Source organism: Neltuma alba, unplaced genomic scaffold (assembly GCF_004799145.2).
Source record: "Neltuma alba isolate B1F8T4 unplaced genomic scaffold, ASM479914v2 tig00011409_pilon, whole genome shotgun sequence".
Lineage (NCBI taxonomy): Eukaryota > Viridiplantae > Streptophyta > Magnoliopsida > Fabales > Fabaceae > Neltuma > Neltuma alba.
Window position 1 is genome coordinate 394,510 of NW_021636095.1, and position 26,595 is coordinate 421,104.

At 33.2% G+C, this 26,595-nt stretch overlaps 1 protein-coding gene, 1 long non-coding RNA gene and 2 pseudogenes across 3 annotated transcripts in view; 2 read left to right on the forward strand and 2 right to left on the reverse strand.

Moving 5' to 3' along the window:
* Nucleotides 1-323: 323 nt before the first annotated feature.
* Nucleotides 324-1,733, reverse strand: LOC114713032 (hydroquinone glucosyltransferase-like; annotated as a pseudogene).
* An 8,904-nt stretch (nucleotides 1,734-10,637) lies between these two features.
* LOC114713036 (uncharacterized) lies at nucleotides 10,638-18,386 on the reverse strand. The gene is made up of 2 exons (XR_003737299.1): nucleotides 18,312-18,386; nucleotides 10,638-11,327 (listed from the first exon to the last, which is right to left on the reverse strand). It is a non-coding gene; the product is annotated as an uncharacterized LOC114713036 (long non-coding RNA).
* The window catches only part of LOC114713019 (hydroquinone glucosyltransferase-like), a 40,256-nt gene continuing 25,344 nt past the window's right edge, over nucleotides 11,684-26,595 (forward strand). For both annotated transcript variants that reach the window (XM_028897601.1, XM_028897600.1), the window contains exon 1: nucleotides 11,684-12,222. In XM_028897601.1, the coding sequence (XP_028753434.1) occupies nucleotides 12,131-12,222 (92 nt within the window). In that variant the 5' untranslated portion in view covers nucleotides 11,684-12,130. The remainder of the gene's footprint in view (nucleotides 12,223-26,595) is intronic.
* Nucleotides 12,245-19,824, forward strand: LOC114713031 (hydroquinone glucosyltransferase-like; annotated as a pseudogene).

Genomic DNA, 26,595 nt, shown 5'->3' on the forward strand with positions numbered 1-26,595 from the left:
AATTTTGAAACTATTTTTTAGGTGCACCCCAGCACCTCGATCTTCTTTAGTGTTACAATGTTAGCCATAATCATTTTATTTTGGTGCAATTAACATATGCATAGACACATAATTGCATCAACATAAAAAGGTCATGGGTAGAACTGCACAAAAAAAAAAGAAAATCATAGGTAAAATGGCAGCACTAAAAAAATCAAGGTGTTAGGTTGTGTACCTGAAAATAAAGATAAGCAAAAAAAATTGCACCATTACCCAATAAAAATCCACAAACAAGTACAAGAACTAACAATAACAAACAGAGAATTGACAAAATTAAAACCTTTTTATAACCCATCTAAATTATTCTTCCATTTGAGAGCAACTTCGGATAGCGCCTTTGTAGAAGAACCATCTTCTTTGATTGCATTGGCCGAAGCATCTCTTAAATCCCTCATTCTCTTGCGCATCTCCTTGCCTTCTTCGCCTTCCATCAAACTCTTTACCAATTTAGCAATCTCTTCCCCTTCCACTATGCCATCTTCATTAACTTTAGGCCTCAATGCCACCTTAAGACCATCAGTTAACAAAACAGCATTTATTTTCTGCTCTGCAAAAAGTGGCCATGCTATTATTGGTACTCCCTTCTGTATACTCTCAAGTGTGGAGTTCCAACCACAATGACTCAAAAAGCCACCAATAGAACTATGACCAAGGATTGAAACTTGAGGTGCCCATGAAGGAATAACAAAACCTTGCTCTTTGGTTCTCTCCAAAAACCCTCCTGGTAAGAAATCTAAAGGATTCTCATTTGTAGAACCAAGGTAAGCAGCATTTACTGAGTTACTTGGTGGCCTAAGAACCCACAAGAATTTCTTGTCACTCCATTCCAAGCCAAAAGCTAGCTCATTGATTTGATCTTGGGATAGGGTTCCGCTACTTCCAAAAGAAACGTATAAAACAGAACTAGGTGGTTGATTCTCCAACCACTTCAGACACTCTGACTCATTTTTTTTATCATTTGACCCGGTTTGGGTGATGGGTCCAATGGGATACACGGGTGGATAACCACTTTCTTTCTGTGTCAAGGCTCTTACAGTAGTTTCTTCCATCTCCGTAAAGCTGTTAACCAATAACCCATCAACGGTTAACAATGCCTTGTTTTGTTGGAGAAACATTGCGTAAGTTTCACTGGACCGATTTTCAATCGAGTCAGGGAAATCCCTTCCATAGAGAGGGACACAACCTGGAATCTGAACAAGTTCCGGTTCGTCTCTGAACTCACCAGAAATCTCTTCGTGGAGGGTTGGGAGATAGAGGCCGAAGGAAAGCGCTATAGCGGGTGAATAGAAGTAAATGAAAAACAAAATTTTTAGTTCCTTTGCGAAACTTAGTACCTCATTGCCAAAAGGGTCAGTAACAATAGCACCCAAACGAGATTTGGAATTCAAGAACTTCAATTCGTGTTGTAAAGACGGCAAAGATTTCGTCACTGTGAGTTGAAGTTGGACTACTATGTTGGCATCGTTTGGTAGGTCTTGTTTGGAGATAGGACGAAGAAAAGTGGATTGGATGTTTGAAAGAAGATTTTGAAGGTAGGCTATGGAGGTAGAAGGAGGAGATTCTAGTGAGGGGATGATGATAGTGACATGAAAATCTAGATGAAGATGAACAAGTCACTTGGAGAAGTGAAGAACAGAAATGAGATGGCTAAATCTAGGACTGGGAACAACTGCTATGTGTGTTGTTTTCTCCATGGAAATTTCAAAAAAAAGCCTCGCTGAGATCGATGAACACTTGGATCAACTTTTGTAAACTTGCTGATTTTAGGGTTTGGAGTCTTCAAGATTTGATGCGCTTATATATATACTGCCTTTGTCCCTTATTATAATACCTAATTTTTTAAATAGGTTTGTTTCTTTTTATAAGATCCTTTTTGAATTTGTCTGAACATTTAATGCATTATTACCTATTTTACCTCTAATTTAATGTATTTGACACATTCTCTTTTTTCATTTATCTCACTATTACTATCTTATATTTACCTATTTATATATAGGGGTATATTTAAAAAAATAATTGCATTTGCTACGTATTAATTAATTTTAACTGTTTCTTAAATCACACAATTTAATTAAAAAAAAAAAGGATACAGAGGGTGTACTACTATAAAAGTCTTGTTACGCTGTACGAAGTGGTGGGACCCGCTGGGCGCCTGTTTATCTCTTTGCCCTGAGTGCCTTCAGTGGAACTGGCGACGCAACAAGTAACGAGCACGTTCGGTCTTCTATGTATAACTCTTGTAGATTTCTTTTTCTAGGGAAGCAAGAACACTAAATTTTAAAAAGACAATGTTCATCCAATGAAATGAAATAAGAATAAAGCTGAATCCCATGTTATCACCAACTTTAATATGATACTAAAATGTAATAATTGTTAGCGTGCTATATGATACACTAAAGCTAGTCAGACATGCTGGGGAATTATTGTAGTTAGCATGTTAAGTACTCATTATTTTTCAGAAGTAAATAAAAACAATATGATTCGAAGGTTTAGATAATACGCATTAAATATTTTTTTTGAGAAGTAAAAAATATTTGAAGATTTGCATAACAAGTTTCTGAAGTGAAAAACATGGTTTTCTGAACCACCGCTTACACATTAGAAATGGAAATTCTGGCTTTTTTGCCCCAGCCATGGAGGTTCAATGTTAAGTAGTAATATCTTGATCCTTAATATAAGATCAAGTTGACTAATTTGTGTTGACGAGGGGGGCTACAACGTGAGGCAGACCGGTGTGTAGCGGCAGCTCTTCCATATTTTTCGTTCTGATTCTCGCCCACATTCCTCATCTCCCACCAATCCAAACCATTAATTCACCAGTCCCATCAATCCTTTCATTCCCGCTGAAAATCATCATCTTCAGTCAGAGGGGCGTCACGAGAGTGACAGAGGAGTTGAACGACGATGACAGAAATCACCTATCTCTTATCAATCCAAGCATTCGAGCCCACCACCATCATCGTCTCCCCACCTCCGTTCAAGTCCACCGTTGTCATCGTCTTCGCTCACTGTTCTATCACCGTCTTTGGCACTTCTCTAAGTTTCCCATCACTTTCTTCTCTGTTCTTCATGGCTAGGCGTGGTGACTTGCTAATGGTGTCGTTTTCCATGTCTTTCCATGGCTGGAGTTTTATGATTCTCTGATTCAACAGCAGTAACATGAGCTTGGGTCTTCACAAGGGAGTTTTATACTACTCTAATCCTCTACTATTTAATTGTTTAATAATTCCTAGGTTTTAGGATAGTTTTCTGATTATTGCGAATTTTGTAATGTTTAATTTGATACTTATTGGAGATTATTGTGGATCGATTATTGTTTAGCATTTGATATTGGGTTGTTTATAACTTTAATTTCAATTACAATGTTGTGGTTATAACATTTGTATTGACTTTAGAATTAATATATTGTGATTTTCTAAGGTGACTTAGAATATTGATCATATTGTTTCTTATTAGTTTTAGTTATGTTGTTTTGGATTATAGAGTTATAATTAAGCATTGAATTTTGGCATCCTTAATTCTATTTTACGATTCTGGTTGTAGTTAGTAAGTTGGGATTTTGAAAAATGTTTTGTAGCAATTCGAGGTGGCTTGGTTATTCGATTAAAAGCTTAATTATAATTCTTAATTCATCGTTTTAACTTCTTTATTTGTTGAAGTGAAGATTGCCTACGCTATTGAGTTGGGGGATTATTTGTTATCATTGTTTTCTCGCATGTCTCATTTCACTCTGTTCATTATCATTCCTTTTGAGTCATTTTTCATATAAAAATACCAAAAACAAGCTTTTTACATTTAATTTAATTCATGGCATTTAGTTATAACAATTCATCAAATAGAAGTCCCTTTTATAGTTTAGGTTGCTTCTATTTATTTACTAAGATTTAATTTCGTTTTTAGCTCCTCAAAGAGAAACAACCCAAGTGTGCACTATATTGCATAATTTCAGTTTATTTTTGGAGTAATACCAAGGCCACAAATTAAGGGTATTATTTCAAGAGAAAAAGACAAAAAAATGACATCTTAACTTAGGAATGACCAGAATGTCTGCTGAACTTGCAGAATCCCATTTTAGTCATATGAGATCAACTTGGCATTATCTTGGCAAATGAAGAGAACAAATTACCCTTCATTTTATTTATTGTTTTTAAAATACCAAAATCCCACTGGCTCGACGACCGGCCGACAATTGGTCATCGGAGCTCCGGCGATTGGAAATAATTGTTTGGAAAAATTTTACAATTTCAGTATAACGGTTAACTACTTTTGTAACGCTATTAACAACTTCAGTATAGCAATTAACAACAGGTTTTTTGAAAAATTCAACAAGCTCCGGCAGCCAGAAACAATTTTTTTGAAAATTTTTACAACTTCAGTATAACAGTTAACAACTCTTATAATGCTATTAACAACTTCAGCATATTAATTAACAACAAGTTTTTCAGGAAATTCAACAATTGGTTGTCGGAGCTCGGGCGACCGGAAATAATTTTTTAAAATTTTTTTACAACTTCAGTATAATGGTTAACAACTTTGTAACGTTATTAATAATTTTAGTATATTAGTTAACAATAGGTTTTTCAGAAAATTCAACAATTACTCTGGCGACCAGAAACAATTTTTTTTAAAAATTTTTGCAACTTCAGTATAACGTTTAACAACTTTTGTAACGCTATTAACAACTTTAGTATAGCAGTTAACAACAGGTTTTCTAGGAAATTCAACAAGCTCCGGCAGCCAGAAACAATTTTTTTGAAAATTTGTACAACTTCAGTATAACAGTTAACAACTCTTGCAACGCTATTAACAATTTCAGTATATCAGTTATCAACATATTTTTCGAAAAATTCAACAATTGGTCGCCGGGGCTTTGACAGCTGGAAACAATTTTTTTTTTGAAAATTTTTATAATTTTAGTATAATGGTTAACAACTTTTGTAAAGCAATTAACAACAGATTTTTTGAGAAATTCAAAAATAGTATTTTTACAATTTCAATAATGTCGTTAATAAGTTCCGTAACTCTATTAATAATTTCTATATAGTATTTAACAACATGTTTTCTTAAAAATTCAAAAAAATGGCATTTTTACAACTTTAACAACTACTTTTTTTAAAAAAAAATTTTACAATTTCAGTATAACGGTTCACAACTTTTATAATGTTATTAACAATTTTAGTGTATTAGTTAACAACAAGTTTTTAGAAAAATTTTAAAAGTAAGATTTTTACAACTTCAGTAATATCGTTAACAAGTTTCGTAACTTTATTAACAACTTTGATATAGTATTTAACAACAGATTTTTTAAAAAATTCAAAAAAATGACATTTTTATAACTTTAACAACTACTTATTTTTGAAAATTTTTACAACTTCAGTTTAACAGTAAACAACTTTTGTAATTCTATCAACAACTTTGATATAGCAGTTAACAACAGGTTTTTTGAGAAATTCAAAAAGTAGCATTTTTACAACTTCAGTAATGCCGTTAACAAACTTAAAAACCTATTATTAGCCGCTATACTGAAATTGTTAATAGCGTTACAAAAGTTGTTAACTACTATGCTGAGTTGTAAAATTTTTTAAAAAGATTGTTTTCGATCGCTGGAGCAATTGTTGAATTTCCTAAAAAACCTGTTGTTAACAGATATACTAAAATTGTTAGTAGCATTACAAAAGTTGTTAACCATTATATTGAAGATGTAAAATTTTTTTAAAAAATTGTTTCCAATCACCGAAGCTCCGACAACCAATTGTTGAATTTCCTCAAAAACCTATTGTTAACTAATATACTGAAGTTGTTAATAGCGTTACAAGAGTTGTTACTTGATATACTAAAGTTGTAAAAATTTTCAAAAAAACTGTTTCCGGCCACCGGAGCTTATTGAATCTTCCAAAAAAACCTATTGTTAATTGTTATACTAAAGTTGTTAATAGCGTTACAAAAGTGGTTAACCGTTATACTGAAATTGTAAAAATTTTCAAAAAAGTTATTTCCGATGGCCGAAGCTCCGATGGCCAACCAGTGAGAGCTTTAGTATTTTAAAAACAATAAATAAAATGAAAGGCAATTTGGTCTTTTCATTTGCCAAGATAATGCCAATTTGGTCTTATATGACCAAAATGGGATTATCCAAGTTTGGCCGACGTTTTGGTTATCCCAAGTTAACATGTCATTTTTTTTTTTTGGTCTTTTTCTCTTATTTCAATGTGTCTGTTTGGTATGGCGATCTGAGTATGAAAAGTGGCTTTTGGGTTTATAAGCACGTGCGGAGAAAATGAGCATTGTTTGGATTAGCTTTTTACACATCAAACTTATGGCAAAAAATTTGCTTGTAATCGTGCGATTATGTGACGTTATTTCTTACTGCTTTTTACCTTTTTCATCGTGCTTTTGTGCCAGATTTTTTATCTTCTCCCTTATTTTGTCGTGGCTTGCTTTTCCCAACTGGCTAGTCTTCTCTTATATATACATATATACGCTCGTTTAACGTAGTTTTTTTTATATAATATTTCTAATTTTTAAAACTATTTTTTATTTTATATTTACATAAATTGTACACAAGTATATCATTTAATTAATTATGTAATATTATTTGATTCAAAAAATTTTACAGATTTCTGATATAAATATATTTTATTCATTAAATTTGACTTTTTCCTATTAAAATAATTAAAAATTATTATATTATGTAAATTGATTTTTTTTCATTTTTTATTATTTAATAAAAGTCATATTTAGGAGGTGTTTGGCAACCTCCAAACCATGGTTTTAGAACCACTTTTTCGCAAAACGAAACAAACTCCTCCACATATTTACTTCGTAAACAGTAAAAGTATTTCTGAAACCATGGTTTGGTTTCTATTCAAACACCCTTTATTTTATTAACTTTATAAAGTAAACTTGTTTATTCAATCATAATCCAAACAACTTCTATTTTTTCAAATTAACTTATTTATAAAAAGTCAATCCAAATATAAATTATATTAACCAATCTAACTCTTACCTGATCTAAATTTTTTAAGAGTCAAATTAAAAATAACCTATTTTTCCTACTGTTAATCTAAATGAACCCAATATGTACAACTATACAAGAATTGTTTTAGAAAAAATGAATAAAAATAGGAGAAAAAATATTTAAATGGTTCAACTCTATGAAACAAGCCACATTCTCTCCAGTCGATGGTGAAGTGGTTCAATCATTCAAATCCAATTTTGGCTTTCAAAAGGTTGGATCTTACTTTGTGTTAGCATATGTAGTGTGGACCAATCCCCATGTGATAAAATTATACATATGCGTGTGGGTGGGTGCACACAATCACTGGGTTAAACCTGTGATCTCATTTCCTTTCAGAGATCAGGGGACTAGTGCCACTAAACTCGAGGATTTATGGCTTTAACTCACAAGTTGTGTCTGCAATTGGCAGCGCCACTACTGAAACTTCACCTGCATATATTTTTTCATACAAGTCACTTCGATATTTGTCTGCCTTAACTTCTCGTTCTTTATTTTTTTTTATTTTTGCATGTATCGAAGTATAATTATAGTATATAAAAATTTGAGCCAATTTTAATTTGAGCCCCTCAAATTTTAAACCTGTGCTTTTAGTCCTTAGAATTTAGTTTGTCTTAAAACATTAGTCCTAGAAGGTGGAACATTGTTAAAATATGCTGAAATGTCATCAATGACATTAAAGGTGATAATGTGAACTCACCAAATGACATCTAACTAGATAATGTGTAAATAACAGAATATAGGGTAGGGAATAGCTCCTGAAACGCATAGGGAAGAACACTACTACAAAAATTTAAATACTTGACGGTTATAAACTGTCAAATATGAAGGAGTCAAATACTTATATAGATAATATTTGATGGTTAGCAACAGTCAAATATTTGAGATAATACTTGGCAGTTTTAAGAAAAGACCATTAAGTATTATGGCCACATATTTATAGTCTCTGGCAACATTTACTTAACCGTTATTCATAATAACCATCAAGTATATATTACCGTACTTGACAATTTTGATCAATAACTGTCAAGTTTTTTGTTATATATACTCAATAGTTATTTGTCATGGCCATAAGTATTGTGAATATTTGATGGTTATTAGTTATAGCCGTCAAATATGTTCAAAATACATAACGGTTATAATCAATAACTGTCAAGTATTGCAAATATTGTTTTTTTAAAATGGGTGGCTACTTTTCTAGCAGCTCTCATGCATTTTGAAAACAAAAGGCAGCAACAGAATCAAAAATATATATATATATATCTCTCTCTATCCAGCCAGCAAATTAGGAATAGAAATTGATATTATATTTTAAGAAACCAAAAGTGATATACAATGTACTCTATACCAAAAGAAAAATTGGATAAGAGAAAGCAAAACAAAACTGACCAAGTACTAAACCAAAACCAAAACTGGCCATTTACAAAAACCATGACAAAATTATCTAAGTACCAAAACCAAAAGCACAAGACATTGAATTTTGACAAATATAGTAAAAAAATAACAAATACCAAAATCAATATTGTCTTTTTGTCTATCTTTTCTATGCCCACTAATAATACAATGCTAATGCCAACTCTTTCACCATTTCTTCCATCTGACTGGATGAAATTGCGTGCAATATGTATACACAAAGTACTAAATGCAAAAAACAAAGAAATTGATGAGATTAGATATACATGTATAATTAACCTAAGCATAAATTGAACAAATGCATGTTACTTAGTAGGAATTATGTCAACATTGTGCATGAGTATCTTTTTTCATGAATTTCATGACACAATATCCATAATCTGAGCTTTGGTTTAGTTGCAGTGAGCACTATAAAGAAAGGGGAAGGAAAATATATTAATGATATAATAATAAACTATATTTAGTTAAATAGTTAATGGTGATCAATGCCTTCATTTTTTTTCCACATGAACATAGAATCAAATACGTTGCCTTTGACCAAGGGGCATATTAAGCCTTGATTCGTGCAAAATAGCCACAAAACTATGAGAATACAATGAAATTAAATTTAATAATTTTCAAAAATTAGATAGAAAGAAGAAATTAAATTCAATGTGATAAAACATATTCAAGATATCTATTAAATGTTGATTGCATAAATAGTCAATTGGTCGAATCCCTATTAAGAGAATTGAAATACCAAATTCTTGGCTTGAAGGGATTTACCACAATTAGCATCCAATATTTCCCAAGTACAATAAAGAAAATAAGAACAACTAGAAACTATTATAAAATATAAAAATTTCAGAAAATTTAGTACACTTACCCTTGGCAATAAGGTGCCAAAAAGAAAGTGTCGTTATTCTTCACTGCCCTTGAAATGAAGATATCCTCCAAATCCCTCAATAAATCTTGCTTCATATCAGGGCCGTGGCCGGTAAACGTGTGGGGACTAATGAACCTGAACTTTTCATCAAGGCCGTTAGGGACTATGAAATTCTTGTAATGGTACTTAATAGCTTAAACAAGTATATCAATATAATAAATGTTCTAAGTAGTTAAGTATTTAATCATAGTTTGAGAAATATTTTATATAAAAGTTACAGATATTCATGCTAGCCATATCATGAGTCAGAATTTTTTTTTCCGGTACATCATTTGTGACATACTCAAATGTGGCTCTACCATAGACCCCATGAGCCCCAAAAAAACAGAGATCAAGCATGTCGATCATGGATTCGTGAACAGTGGAATAGCAAGCATAGAGGAGAAGAAACATGCAAATGAAGAAAGAAATGGGAACAACCAAATAACTATTGGAACAAGAAGAAACAAATGCGAACATGTAGAGCAGAGAGGTGCCTGGTTCACAACGAGTGGTAAAGAAGTCAAAACAAACCTTCGATGATGATGAGAAGTAGAGAAACATGAGGTGGTCGATGGTGGAAGGTGATAGACAAGCAACCACGAGCTAAAAATAGAAGAGGAGAGTGCAAAAATAGTGGTAACTAAGCTACTAGAACGGAGCCATCACTCTCTTAGAGCATGAAAGCAAACAGGTAACTAGATTCGAAAAGGGAAGTAGTTTATATTAGGGATTTATAACTGAACACTTGACAGTTTTTCCAAAAACAGTCAATTATTGTTTGAAAATACTTGATGGTTTTTGAAAAAAGAAAAACCATCAAGTACTGCTTCATGCATTTTCTCCTCACTTTTTTTTGACGGTTTTCCTCATAACTGTTGAATTTTGGGGATCAAAGTATTTATAATTCTGTAATAGTGGAAGTAAAAATGAGGGGCTAATTAGTTGCATTTTGAGGATCTATTGTTTTTTTCTCCTTTTGTTATTTACACAAGATATAGCTAGGTATTATATGATGAGTCCACTTTACCACTTCAATGTTATTAACGATATTTTATTAGATTTTAATACTATTACACCTACAGGACTAATGTTTCAAGACAGACTAAATTTCAAAGACGAAGACTATAATGAGTTTGAAATTTGGGCAGACTAAAACATAATAGGCTCAAATTTTAAGTACCAAAATCATATTAACCCATAAAATAATAAGAAAATAAGTGATATCTAAAAATTTAAAATAAAAAAACAAGAAGAAATGAGATGTTGTCGGAATGTATAAATTAATCACGAGAAGATATCATTCATTACAAATACACCCAAAAGTGAAACAGAAGCGCACAAAATATTTATTCACTTTCAAAGAAAGCCAATTTAGTTTGACAAATGAAAACCGACAAACAATTACAAGAACTAAAAGCAGGAAAAACAGAATTACAAAATTAAAACCCTTTCATATCCCGTGTAAATTATTTTTCCATTTGAGTGCAACTTCAGAGAGCGCCTTTATAGAAGAACCATCTTCTTTGAGTGCATTAGCAGAAGCATCCCTTAAATCCTTCATTCTCTTCCCAACCTCCTTACCTTCTTCACCTTCCATCAAACTCTTTATCAATTTAGCAATCTCCTCCCTTTCTACTGTGCCATTTTCATTAACTTTAGGCCTCAATGCAATCTTAAGACCATCAGTTAACAAAACAACATTCATTTTCTGCTCTGCAAAAAGTGGCCACGCTATTAATTAATGGCACTCCCTTCTAGACACTCTCAAGTGTGGAGTTCCAACCACAATGACTCAAAAAGCCACCAATGGAACTATGACTCAGGATTGACACTTGAGGTGCCCATGAGCAGATAACAAAGCCTTGCTCTTTGGTTCTCTCCAAGAAACCTTCTGGTAAGAAATCTAAAGGAGTCTCGTCTGTAGAACCAAGGTAAGCAGCATTCACTGAGTTACTTGGTGCTCTAAGAACCCATAAGAATTTCTAGCCACTCCTTTCCAAGCCAAAAGCCAGCTCATTGATTTGTTCTTGGGATAGGGTGCCACCACTTCCAAAAGAAACATATAAAATAGAGCTTGGTGGTTGATTCTCCAACTACTTTAAACACTCTGACCCGTTTTCTTCACCTGTTGGCCCGGTTTGAGTGATAGGTCCGATCAGATACACAGGTGGATAACCACTTTCTTTCTGTGTCAAGGCTCTCATGGTCGTTTCTTCCATCTCCGTGAAGCTGTTAACCAATAACCCATCAACAAATAACAAAGTCTTGCTTCGTTGGAGAAACATTGTGTAAGCTTCACTGGATCGAGTTTGAACCGGGTCTGGGAAATCTTCACCATAGAGTGGGAGACAACCTGGTATCTGAATAGGTTCTGCTACGTCTCTGAATTCACCAGAAATCTCATCGTGGAGGATCGAAAAATAGAGGCAGAAGGAAAGCGTTGAAGCAGCTGAATAGAAGTAAATGAAAGACAAAATATTTAGGTCCCTTGCGAAACTTAGTACCTCAGTTGCAAAAGGGTCTGCAACTACAGCAGCCAAACGATATTTGGAGTTCAAGGACTTCAATTCATGTTGTAAAGATGGCAAAGACTTGGCCACTATGAGTTGAATTTGGACTCCTAAATTAGCATCTTCGGGCAGGTCTTGTTTGTTGATTGGAGGAAGAAAAATGGATTGGATGTTTGAAGGAAGATTCTGAAGGCAGGCTATGGAGGCAGAAGGAGGAGATTCTAGTGAGGGGATGATGAAAGTGACATGAAAATCTGGGTTAAGATGAACAAGTCGCTTGGAGAACTCAAGAACAGGAATCAGATGGCTAAAGCCAGGACTAGGAACAACGGCTATGCGTGTTGTTTTCTCCATGGAAATTTGGAAACAAAGCCTTAAGATCGATGAAGACTTGGATTGACGTTTGTAAATTTGTTGATTTCTGGGTTTGATGTCTTTCAAGATTTGATGGGCTTATATAGAAAACTTGTTATCCAACACTAAGGTGTTTGAATTAGAAAATAGTTTTTAGAAAAAAATTTATTTTTTATAATAGATTTTATAAAAAGTAATTCTGATAAAGTGAGAATGCTTGGATAGTTATTATTAGAAGCACTTTTTATATGTACAAATTACTAAAAAAGATATAAGTTAATATGATAATTGTAACATCACCACTTACTAACCAGAGCTAACCATGATAGAAAAGATTAAAACTAGTAAACATACCCTATCATGGTTATTTAAGAGCAATCACATCATTAAAGGGCTAACCATGATAGAAAACATTCGACCTTAATTAAGACTATCATGGTTAGAAAAAGAATAACCTATAATTGTAATCATGGCAAACATGGTATAAAACAATATGCCTTTGAATGATAAATTATAATAGCAGTTTAGACTTGACTATCTTAGTCAACACTAGCAACAACTAAACTTGCCAAAATTGCCATTATCACATCGTGGATCCACAATAATTCAATCACATGCAATCTAAGGGTCTCAAGCCCACTACCAGCACCCTATTCCAATGTCCAAACAAAATAAACCAAACATAGAAAGTATAATACGTTTTTAGTCAAACGACATAAAAATATAAGAAGGTAAAATAAGTTCCAAATAAATGCAGTCCTGATGCGTGGCAATATACGAAAAGATTACATAAAATAAGGTCCAGAAGCTCTACACTGCCAGCTACAGTTATTGAGCCTCAGGAGTCTTCCCCGAAGGTCCCGCTAACGTATTGTTTCCTGAAAATGGTAAAGCAACAGGAGTGAGACAACGTCTCAGTAACTAAATCCCTACCTATCCCACACCCTAGCATGGGCTAGCGAGGTGTCAGGTGGGATACACAGAGTTAATAATAGTTGATAAACATTTATTTAACATTTAAACTCACAATAATCATACAAGACAAATATTTCCACCAGTCTCATGCAATGGATACATTTCAAAAGAAATAACATACTTGTCATTTATTTAAAAGATATAAATATCAATGAATATCTCATGTCATATGCAATTCCTGAACCCAAACCATCCTTATATCCTCCTTATTTCCGCCGACTGGACCCATGGGCTAAGTTCTTTCCATTTGACTGGCAACTCTACAAGCTCACCACACGAATGATGTGGACCGGCCAAAGACCACAGAGCACTCGGTGGACCATGGGTCCCCCCTCGAAGAACTAGTGGGGTGTCGCAGTCCCTCGAAGAACTAGTGGGACAATAATAGCAGCCAACCATAGAGCTCCGTATGGAGGCTAATACCACGTGGCAAGTATATGAATCTCAATAACTCCAATTATCTCCTTTCCCCACCCAAAATAGATGCACAGGGTTCAACATGACACATTTATATGCATAATCAACAGAATTTCATAATAGCACATCATAATCATGATCACCAATTCTTGCAATACAAACTATGTCAATCCTTTTTAAAATAGCATCCCACAAGACAGTTCATACAAAACGTATATACTTTTATAGAATTAGTTATAAAGCCGCTCACCAACTTCATACTAGAGCATGCAACAGATAGAAATTTAGTTACCTGGTCTCCTAGCTATCATCAACTACAACCAGAGTCCAACCTCGAAAATGCCACAATAGAGTTTATATCTACAAACAAAATTAAAATATTATCTCTATAGTATTAGAGTAGGCTACTCACAAAATTCTAGCCTCTAACTCCTTCTCTAAAAGCTTTAATTTTACTCAGAACTCTAGCCTAAAAGACATTTCTCTAAGGTTTGGAATAAAGAACATATATATATGTGATTTAGACTCGATTCCTAAATTTCCTTACTTAAATATCCTTTAATATTAGATTATTTATTAGAATCATCAAATTCATAATGGAAATAGACAAACTATAAATTTATAACTTATATTCCATCTTCGAAAGACTTAGACAAATAGACTTAGTACGACCCAAGTTATTCTCACTACAGAAGTTAACCCATAATCTAACCGTTGAATTCAATTTCCTATCCATCATGATACTATCCTCCAAATTATAGCTCAATCTAACGGTGAATAAACTTTAAAATGCTAATTTACTATTCAGGACTCTATCTGCTAATATCAAAAGATATAAGTTAAAACGTACCTAATATTGTAACTCGGAGATCAAAAGGGTGATCCGACCGTTGAAATTAACGATTTGGATGTCCCAAATGGACCGACCAAATTTCAGTCCGATCCAACGGTTAATAAAATCAAAACTAGCACTTTTCTGAGACTACCTCAGATATGTGCGAAAAAATTGTTACTTACTCCAACTCCACTCACTAGCTCCTATATATAGGCTCCTCAAACTCCTTCACTCCAAAGATAGTCGATGTGGGACTTCTATACTATGGTTTAATTTTCTAGAATATCATCCACACATACACACAATCACATACAAAAACATTATAAAATAATAATAATAATAATTTGCCTATATCTAACTTCTTCTTTTTTTTTACTTAATACTAAAATATATTATTTATAAATTTAATTAAATACTAGATAAAATAAGGATGTCCAAGTTCAATTAAACTTTCTCAAGCATTTCCCGATTTGTGCGTGGCAATCTTGCGCAAGGGCCGTGCCAATCTTTGGAAGGGATAGGAACCGCACCCTCTCACTCAAAAAGGACAGCGTTTGATTCCCCGTCACGGTATTTGGAAAGACATCTTAAAAATAGAAGTGTCTAAATTAACACTTGAGAGTTTATTATGGGTTCACTCTACCTAATATTGATATCACTTAGGAGGAGCCATTTAAGCGTTTTATCCTTAACTAGGATTACGTTAAGCCCTGACTTACCTAAAATTTTTGCACCAAAAAAAATTCCAAAAAAAAAAGTATCATGTATTAAAATTTAACCCAAGCATACTAGCTTATTGGGAATAGTAGTACATTGGCTTTCTAGTCAAAAGTTTTGGATGGATTTGATTACGTTAAACTTTTTTCTTTTCTTGTTAAGTAACGACATTATTTTAAATTTATAATAAAATATTTATACTTTAATAACTCTGTTTTATTAGGTTATGTATAGTTTAAATGCGAATGCTTTATTTACTTGTGAATGAATGTCGGTTTATTTAAATATCATTTCTCAGAGTTATGTATAAATATTTTTATATATTTTAATTACAATTGGGCCGATCATAGCAGAATTACTTTTAGGCCACTAACTCTTTTTCTTTTTTTTAACCCAAGGTATTCACCATCAATAGTAGTAATTCTCTTACACTGAATACTTTAATTTCCTAATATGCTTTAGTACTGGCTACGAGATCCTCCTTATATAATTACGTACCAAATTCATTCATGTAAAAATACTCCGTGGGGTTGTACGAAATGTCTAAATTAAAATACCAATGCATCAGATGCCTACACGTAGCATTGATGTTAAACAAAACGCAAGTTGCCAAGATAAATTCCAAACATTCATAAATTTTGGCAAAATTTCACTGCATGCCAAGGACCAAAATGAAATTAAATTTTATGGACTGAAAAGATATTGATACTCCTTTTTTTTTTTTGGGAAAAAAATCGATCATCGCCACCTCTGGAGTTTCGGATGCTGGAGCTCTGGTTGTTGGCACTGGTGCTTGGGGTCCGCTGATGGTTGGAGCTTCAACAGCCGATGATAGTTGGATTTTTTTAATTAAAAATATGCAAGAATATCAATATTTTTTAGCCCTCAAAATTTAATTCATTTTGATTTTTGAAGGCAAATAGAAGGGTGTAGCGAAATTGTTCCAAATTTCAATGCCCACGCAAAACTTTGTCTCTCAAAAGATGGAGATTATTCCTACAAATACTCAGAAAAGTCTTGCATGAATGTTACTCCTCCGCTTCTCAATATAAAATATATTTAACTAATTTAATTAGATTAAGAAAGTTAGGTAAGTTAATTGATTATAAGAAATATGACATGTTTTTTCTAAAACACCATAATCATTTTTCTTAATAGCTTCCCTCCCTAGTTGAAGAAGAAGTATTCATAGGGGTAATTTAAGAAAAATTGATAAATATGAGAAATATGTTTTATATTTAAAGTCAAAATTAACTTAATGATTAGGTCTTATATTAAGAACTGGATGAGTACTTTAATTCCCAGAAAAAAAAAAAACAAAAGTTTGATGGAAAAAAATTTGTTACAATCGGTTCCCCCTTTCTTTTTTGGCATCCAACTCCATAATTATTTGCGGCAAAAGTCAAAACTTGAAACTTTTGGACACTTTAAGCACCTGAGGGAGATTATAAATTTAAACCCTTGTTGAATTGTTAAGTTGGGGGGAAAAAATGTGTGTCTTCCACAATAGAATCTGATAAGTGAGATTTCGAATAAGTGTTTACATAATCTTTTTCTGTCTGGAGAAATTATTCATCGAAATAATGAGTCACCATTATTTTCCCAGTAGTAATTCTAGGTACTATTGCTTGTAACGTAGGTTTAGCGGTTCTTGGTTCGGGCCGAAGAAGCAATGTCACTCGATCATTATCAAACTGACTGCAATCTTTTATGCAATCTTTTTCTAAAGAGGAACCGGGTGTTTTTTGAAGTTCAATCAGTAAAGTCGCTTTTTCTTTGGAAATCATGTTTCCAGATCAAGGTGGTCAGTTCAATGTTTCATTTGTAACCAAAGCAGTTCACGTATCCAATTATATCTTATTTCTTATACTTGATACCCTTGCTGCCCAAGAAAAGAAATAGTAGTACCAATCTACGTGATCACTTACATCAGCACTTGCTTCCACGTTGAATCACAATTTGGAGTATCAGAATCGAAGAGAAAAATCAACCTGCCGCGGGGTCCCACCACTTCCTAGGCATGTCGAGAAATTTCTTCGGTTAAAAAGACAAGCTTTCCGAACACAAGTAATCACAGCATAACCGGTCTTCTATATAAGCGCATAAAATCTCGAACTTCAAACCTAGAAATCAACAAATTTACAAACGTCGAACCAAGTCTTCATCGATCTGAAGGTTTGGTTTTGAAATTTCCATGGAGAAAACAACACACGTAGCCGTTGTTCCCAGTCCTGGATTTAGCCATCTGATTCCTGTTCTTGAGTTCTCCAAGCGACTTGTTTATCTTCACCCAGATTTTCATGTCACTTTCATCATCCCCTCACTAGAATCTCCTCCTCCTTCCTCCATAGCCTACCTTCAGAATCTTCCTTCAAACATCCAATCCATCTTTCTTCCTCCTATTTCCAAACAAGACCTGCCTAAAGATGCCAACATATCAGTCCAAATTCAACTCGCGATTTCCAAATCTTTGCCATCTTTACACCACGAATTGAAGTCGTTGAATTCCAAATCTCATTTGGCCGCCATAGTTGCAGACCCTTTTGCAGTTGAGGTATTAAGCTTCGCAAAGGAACTCAATACTTTGTCTTTCATTTACTTCCCTTCAGCTGCTTCAACTCTTTCCTTCTGCTTCTATCTCCCAACTCTCCACAAAGAGATTTCTGGTGAGTTCAGAGACATACCACAACCTATCCAGGTCCCAGGTTGTGTGTCCCACTCTATGGAAGAGATCTCCCTGACCCGGTTCAAAATCGGTCCAGTGAATCTTACACATCGTTTCTTCAACGAACCAAGAGATTGTTATCTGTTGATGGATTATTGGTTAACACCTTCACAGAGATGGAAGAAAGTGCTGTAAGAACCTTGACACAGAAACAAAGTGGTTATCCGTCTGTGTATACGATCGGACCCATCACTCAAACCGGGTCTAATGGTGAAGAAAATGGGTCAGAGTGTCTGAAGTGGTTGGAGAATCAACCACCTAGCTCTATTTTATACGTTTCTTTTGGAAGTGGTGGGACCTTATCTCAAGAACAAATCAATGAGCTAGCTTTTGGCTTGGAAAAGAGTGGGCAGAAATTCTTATGGGTTCTTAGAGCACCAAGTAACTCAGTGAGTTCTGCTTACCTTGGTTCTACAGATGAGAATCCTTTAGATTTCTTACCAAAAGGTTTCCTGGAGAGAACCCGAGAGCAAGGTTTTGTTATTCCTTCTTGGGCACCTCAGATTTCAATCCTTAGCCATAGTTCCATTGGTGGGTTTTTGAGTCATTGTGGTTGGAACTCCACACTTGAGAGTGTACAGAAGGGAGTGCCGATAATAGCGTGGCCACTTTTTGCAGAACAAAGAATGAATGCTGTTTTGTTAACTGATGGTCTAAAAGTTGCATTGAGGCCTAAAGTTAATGAACATGGCATGGTGAAAAGGGAAGAGATTGCTAAACTGGTAAAGATTTTGATGGAAGGTGAAGAAGGTAAGAAGATTCGCAAGAGAATGAAAAATTTAAAAGATGCTTCTGCTAATACAATTAAAGAAGACGGTTCTTCTACAAAAGCGCTGTCTGAGGTTGCACTCAAATGGAAAACTAATTTAAATGCAATGTAAGGAGGATTGAAATTTGTCAATTTTCTTTCCGTATTAGTTTTTTTGTGTTTGTTTATCAATTTTCATTTGTGAAAGTTCTTTTCTTTCTGTTTCAGTTTGGGGTATATTAGTAATCAATGATTTCTTTTCATGCTAAACTTATTTATACGGATATCTTATCATTTGTTCATTTTTAACTTTCAGATTATAATTGACTTCTTTCCCCCCAATTTTACATGCGATAGCTGGGGTTCGATATGTAAGAAAAACAATTTAACCCAAGAAAAGTTAAGGCAGAAAAATATATCCAAGTCTCGTCTTAACAGAGGCATTTCCAATATCATATACATACACACTCAAGTAATTGCGACTTGGAAAGAGACAAAAAATTGGGAATGATGATGAATGCAACAGAGTGAAATGATCGAGAGCCTGGCATGCCTCTAATGGGTGGAAGCTTAACAAATGTGAGTTAAATAGTAAGAGCAAGCAAGGGAAAAATGAAATACAACTTTATGAGATAAAAGAAGAAAACAAAGGTCTTGGTACCTTTTTTCCCCTAACATATATTACTTTTGAATCAAAGCAACAATCCAGAGAGACGTAGCAGATAGACGATTTTGGAAGCCAGGGAGCAAGGGTGAATTTACAGTAAGATCAGCTTATAAGCTGATCATGGAACCCAATGGGAGGATGAACAGACCTACTGGAACTTCGCGTGGAAATATAAGCAAGACCTCACAGAAACTACCGCTGCTAGCTTTTGATGTTTCTCTCTGGCTTTGCTTTTTCCTTTTACTCGTTGTAATCCCCAGTAAATATCTTCATCTTTTAATACAATTCCACATTCAAAAAGAAAAAAAAGCAGCTCTTCATTTAAGACAGGATGAAGGAGTGTGATTTTTAGTAGGTTACGTAGAAAGGAGTAAGTAAGAAAAATGGATTTGGATTTCCTCCTGTTCCTCTCAAAACCACATCTCTGTATTGGATTTTAAAAAAACGAGTGATTCAGATTTAATATTTTATAAAACTATTATTATATAGTGTTACGTAGAAAGGAGGGGGGGTAGACATCCATTTTCAAAGTATTGGATTTGAACCATTTATTTTTTATTGATTCTGAAATGAGAGAGAGGAATTCCAACTTTTGAAAGGATCCACATCTGGGAAAAGTGAGACTAAAGGAATATGCTATTATTATCCAGTGATGTGAAAACCGGACTAGACCGGATCGAACCGGACGGGATGGTCTGACCGGTCCGGCTGTCAACTGACGTGTTCAACGGTTTGACTCACATGATTAGACCGTTGATATTGTTAGGCCATTTTGAATCGTTCAGAACCGATATTTGAGCCAGAAACTAGAGTTTAGTCGGAAACCGGAGCGAGTATAGCAAAATCGGACGATCTGAACAATGAAAGAAGTTGAAGAAGATGATGAAGAAAGAGGGGTAGAAGAAGAAGAAAGAAAAAAATCTAAGAAAAAGAATAGAGAAAATAAAGGTCAAATTTCAGCAAATAACTAACTCAGACGTATTTCAATCACAAACTGAAATCCATCTTTGAAACGATCCGATAACAGTAAAATGAAAAACCTGCACCATAAAGATCGGCGCCGGCAAAAAGAAACACAGAAAGTTGAATGGCCAACGACTTCAATCACGAACGATAATGTTGCAACTTACAAGAGTGAGCTTCTTCTCTCACCACGTGGGTCCCTTTGATTTGATTTTAAAAATTAAAACGGAGCAGAAATAAAATTTCGATCAAAGGCTTAATGCCTCAAAGCACCAAAAGCTGTAAAAATAATTTAATATTATTGAATATCATTGATGTTAATAAAATAATTTTATTATTTTCTGCCTCCTAATAATTAAGTCTATGCTATTTTCTAAACAAATTAAGAAATATATATTAAATTTTTTATAATTTTTTCTCAATAAAGCTTACAGAATAATTTATAATTAAATGTTATAAATTATTAATTAAATTTTTATGTATCTAATTTTATTCTTTTGTTTATAAAAAATTTTTAGATATTAATTTATTGCTTATTGTAATGATAATTTGACATATTTGTTGTGATATTTAGAATTTAATGTTATATTTCTTATTCATATATTATTATATATACATAATATAGTTTTTAATTAATTATTACATTACTGGTTCGACTAACGATCCAATCAGTTGAACCACAAAAACCCATAACCCGCTGATCTTTCTGATTCAATCCGATTCGGCTTTTAAAACATTGTTATTATCCTCCATAGTTCTTTTATCTTCATCTCTTTAGTTGTATGTCACAATCTCAACTTTTGATTCATAAAAAATGAATTCATCCTTATCACCAAAAAAAAAAATTCATTCTCTGTTTTCCTCTGTTCATCTCTTTTACAAACCAGCTAATATTACACATACATTAATCTTCAACACTTACAAAATAACTAACAAAACCTCAAAGATTCATCTTAATATGGAAATCACATATTATATAATATTCAAACATCACTAATTCCCTCATGTCCTATCTCTCAAATCCATCGCAAACCGAGACAGGGTCTGTGCAGAGGACCCATCTTCTTTCAGTGCATTAGCAGCAGAATCCTTCAAGTTTCCCATTCTTTTACGGACCTCTCTTCTTCATCTTCCATGAATCTTATTATAACCTTAGCTATCTCATCTCTTTCCACCATTCCTCTCTGGCTAGGTTCTGGCCATAAAGCCACTTTCAAGTAATCTGTTAAAAAGGCTGCGTTCATCTTCTGTTCTGCAAACAGAGGCCAAGCTATTATTGGAACGCCATGAACGATACTCTCCATTGTGGAGTTCCAACCACAGTGACTTAAGAATCCACCAACAGAATTGTGACTAATGATTGGAATCTGAGGTGCCCAAGGAACAACAAGACCTTGATCTTTGGTTCTCTCTAGGAACCCATTTGGTACGAAATCTAAAGGGTTCTCACTTGAAGCAAGAGAAAGATAAGCTGCACTAACATCATTACTTGGAGGTCTCACAACCCACAAGAATTCTACCTTAGTTCTAACCCAAAGGCTAGTTCATTGAGTTGATCTTGGATAATGTTCCTCCACTCCCAAATGAAACATAAAGAACAGATTTTGGTGGTTGATTTTTCAGCCAGTTAAGCAAGCCAAGTTCGACACATTTGTCTGATTATTGGATCGACTTTGTATAATGGGTCCAACCGGATAAATCTGAGGCTTCTTTCCTTTGGTTTCTTCTTGCAAGGTTCCAATTGTCTCAGTTTCTAACTCTAAGAAACTGTTGAATAGAACACCGTCGATTAATCTTAGCTTCTTGGCACGTTCAAAGAATTGCTTGCGAACGAGGCCATCATAAAGTGAATCTACGATCTCTCGGCCCGAACTGGTATACAACGTGGTGGAACTTCTACGGATTCTGGTACGTCTCTGAATTCTGAATCTTCAAGCTTCATGGAGTTACAGAAGTAGACAGAGAACATAGCGCATAAGGCAGAATACATAATGTAAGATAAAACGTTGAACTCTGCAGCAAAATCTAGAGCTTCATCTGCGAAACAATCGGTAACCAAAGCAACAAGGGAAGATCTGGAGATTAAGGACTTCAATTCTTGACGAATATATGGTAAAGAGAGAGTGACTGTGAGCTGAACTTGAGCTCCAGGATGAACATTTTCTGGCATGTCGTGCTTGTGAACTGGAGGAAGAAGGATCGAATGAATGTTTGGAGGAAGAGTTGAAGTAAGATTCAGAGATGAAGAAGGAAGAAAGAGTTTCGAGAATTGGAATGATGCAAGTGATGTGAAGATCTGGGTGAAGTTGAAGGAGATGCTTTGAGAATTCGATTACTGGGAAAAGATGGGTGAACCCAGCACTGGAAATGAAGGCGACGTGAGGTGATTTCGCCATGGAAACTCCAATCAATAAGGTGGTGTGTAATATTTGGATTTGGTTCGTATGGTAAGTTATGGTTGCTCTGTTGTTCGTTTGGATGTGGTGGGTGGATTAATTTAATGGGTAATTTATAAATGAGTGATTGAGATTTAATATTTATAAAACTATTATTATATAGTATTACGTAGAAAGGAAGGGATAGAATGGAATTAAAAAAATAAATGGTTCAAATCCAATATTTTGAAAAATGGATGTCTATGCCCTCCTTTCCACGTAATACTATATAATAGTTTTATAAAATATTAAATCTCAATCACTTATTTTTTTAATCCATATAAGTTTCAAATAATTAATTTGTAAATAACAAACAATTAATTAAAATTAGTTAAGAGTTAAACCGATACTTTTATTTTTAAATATATCCTTATAATAAATAAGAAAAATGGTAGATGAGAATGTGTGGGAAAATGTGATAAGAGATATTATGACAGGAAGAGATATTAAATAATTTTAAAAAATTAGAAAAATGAATTAAATGTTAATACAAATAACAAATTGAAGCTTATAAACTGAAACATATTCTTTCTCAAATTTGAAACTTATAAATAGTACTAGAGGGAGTATTAATTTTTCCTTCTGAATTACACAATCCACAAATACCTCTTCTTTGTGCAATGACTCCTGAACATCTTAAAAAACTAGAATATCCTCCTTGTTATCTAGTGGCATCGATATTTCTTTATAAGTAGGAGGTTGTAGGTTCGATCTCGCTTGTAGTCTTAGTTTGTTAGTGTCTACTCCATTAATTTAAAAAAAGAAAAAGAAAAACTAGAATATCCTTCTAATATATTCATCACTTAATTGAAAGGCATTTTAAATTTGCCTAAATACTTCTTCGTTATATTAAAAAAAAATATTAAGAAATTAGTTGACGATTATAATTAAAATAATGAAATAACTATATTTAAATTGGACATTTCTATTAAACTGTCAAATATATTCATTTTCTTTTATCTTTTTTCATATTTATTATAAATACATATTTGAAAATAAAAGTGCATTTCTAACGTATTCTTTTAGTTTTCTGATAAAAAAATTTATTTATTACTTTAACTAATTTTAACTTTTTTTTTATTCAAATCTAGTTATTTGAAACTTATAGTAAAGCATTACATTATTGCACCAACCATTAAATGCAACCAAGTAATATTTTCTTTTTGGACAGAGCAACCAAGTAATATTAAATACTAAATATCAAATTTAAAAGGAGAACGAAAAAAGCAATATAAGCACTAAAAATCTCTCTCCATTATTTATTCTTCACAACATTTTCTTCGGTTTGGAATCGGCCTAAAAGCACATCTAACGGTGTTGTAATAAGAAATACTAGGACGCAGTAAACAATAAGCAAACTAATAAAACCCAACAAATCGGGAGAGGGGTGTCCGCTTGCTGCTCAATTCCTACTGTCCTCCCTGCTTCCGCCTCGTTTTTCCTCCCTTTCAAAATGTTTTTTTTCCTTGTTCTTTTGATTACTAGATTCTAAATTCAATGAGTAACATTTTGATATCTTATGAGCAAAAAATGGAGCTGTTTTCAATTTTTATAATGTTTCAAAAAATTTTCAAAAAAACAAATGTAAACAGCATAGATTTTTATGTAAATTTTTGAAAACTCATAAAAAATTGAAAACAGCTCATTTTTTGCCCATAGGATATCAAAATGTTACTGATTGAATATAGAATATAGTAATGAAAAGAAACAAGAAAAAAGCATTGGAAAAGAAAATGAAAATGAGGAGGAAGCAGGGAGGGCAGTAGGGCGGAGGAGCAGGGACCATTCTCCCCAACAAATCTTATCATTTCTGATTCCCATCCAAATTTTTCCATATCAAAGCTACTGACGTAGTGCTTTTGCAGAAGAGCCATCTTCTTTTAGCGCATTAGCAACAAATCTTTTTTAAATCCCTTAATCTTTTATAAATCTATACCTTCTTCGCCTTCCATCAAATTCTTTATTGATTCTCCAATTTCTTCCCATTTCACTATGCCATCTTCATTTTATAAAATATTAAATCTCAATCACTTATTTTTTTAATCCATATAAGTTTCAAATAATTAATTTGTAAATAACAAACAATTAATTAAAATTAGTTAAGAGTTAAACCGATACTTTTATTTTTAAATGTATCCTTATAATAAATAAGAAAAATGGTAGATGAGATGTGTGGGAAAATGTGATAAGAGATATTATGACAGGAAGAGATATTAAATAATTTTAAAAAATTAGAAAAATGAATTAAATGTTAATACAAATAACAAATTGAAGCTTATAAACTGAAACATATTCTTTCTCAAATTTGAAACTTATAAATAGTACTAGAGGGAGTATTAATTTTTCCTTCTGAATTACACAATCCACAAATACCTCTTCTTTGTGCAATGACTCCTGAACATCTTAAAAACTAGAATATCCTCCTTGTTATCTAGTAGCATTGATATTTCTTTATAAGTAGGAGGTTGTAGGTTCGATCTCGCTTGTAGTCTTAGTTTGTTAGTGTCTACTCCATTAATTTAAAAAAAGAAAAAGAAAAACTAGAATATCCTTCTAATATATTCATCACTTAATTGAAAGGCATTTTAAATTTGCCTAAATACTTCTTCGTTATATTAAAAAAAAAATATTAAGAAATTAGTTGACGATTATAATTAAAATAATGAAATAACTATATTTAAAATTGGACATTTCTATTAAACTGTCAAATATATTCATTTTCTTTTATCTTTTTTCATATTTATTATAAATACATATTTGAAAATAAAAGTGCATTTCTAACGTATTCTTTTAGTTTTCTGATAAAAAAATTTATTTATTACTTAAACTAATTTTAACTTTTTTTTTATTCAAATCTAGTTATTTGAAACTTATAGTAAAGCATTACATTATTGCACCAACCATTAAATGCAACCAAGTAATATTTTCTTTTTGGACAGAGCAACCAAGTAATATTAAATACTAAATATCAAATTTAAAAGGAGAACGAAAAAGCAATATAAGCACTAAAAATCTCTCTCCATTATCGGCCTAAAAGCACATCTAACGGTGTTGTAATAAGAAATACTAGGACGCAGTAAACAATAAGCAAACTAATAAAACCCAACAAATCGGGAGAGGGGTGTCCGCTTGCTGCTCAATTCCTACTGTCCTCCCTGCTTCCGCCTCGTTTTTCCTCCCTTTCAAAATGTTTTTTTTCCTTGTTTCTTTTGATTACTAGATTCTAAATTCAATGAGTAACATTTTGATATCTTATGAGCAAAAAATGGAGCTGTTTTCAATTTTTTATAATGTTTCAAAAAATTTTCAAATAAACAAATGTAAACAGCATAGATTTTTATGTAAATTTTTGAAAACTCATAAAAATTGAAAACAGCTCCATTTTTTGCCCATAGGATATCAAAATGTTACTGATTGAATATAGAATATAGTAATGAAAAGAAACAAGAAAAAAGCATTGGGAAAGAAAATGAAAATGAGGAGGAAGCAGGGAGGGCAGTAGGGCGGAGGAGCAGGGACCATTCTCCCCAACAAATCTTATCATTTCTGATTCCCATCCAAATTTTTCCATATCAAAGCTACCTGACGTAGTGCTTTTGCAGAAGAGCCATCTTCTTTTAGCGCATTAGCAACAATATCTTTTAAATCCCTTAATCTTTTATAAATCTCCTTACCTTCTTCGCCTTCCATCAAATTCTTTATTGATTCTCCAATTTCTTCCCATTTCACTATGCCATCTTCATTAACCTTTGGCCTCAGTGCCGCCTTCAGATCAGTTAACAAACAAGCATTCATTCTTTGCTCTGCAAACAATGGAAATGCTATTAATGGCACCCCTTTCTGCAAACTCTGAAGGATGGAATTCCAACCACAGT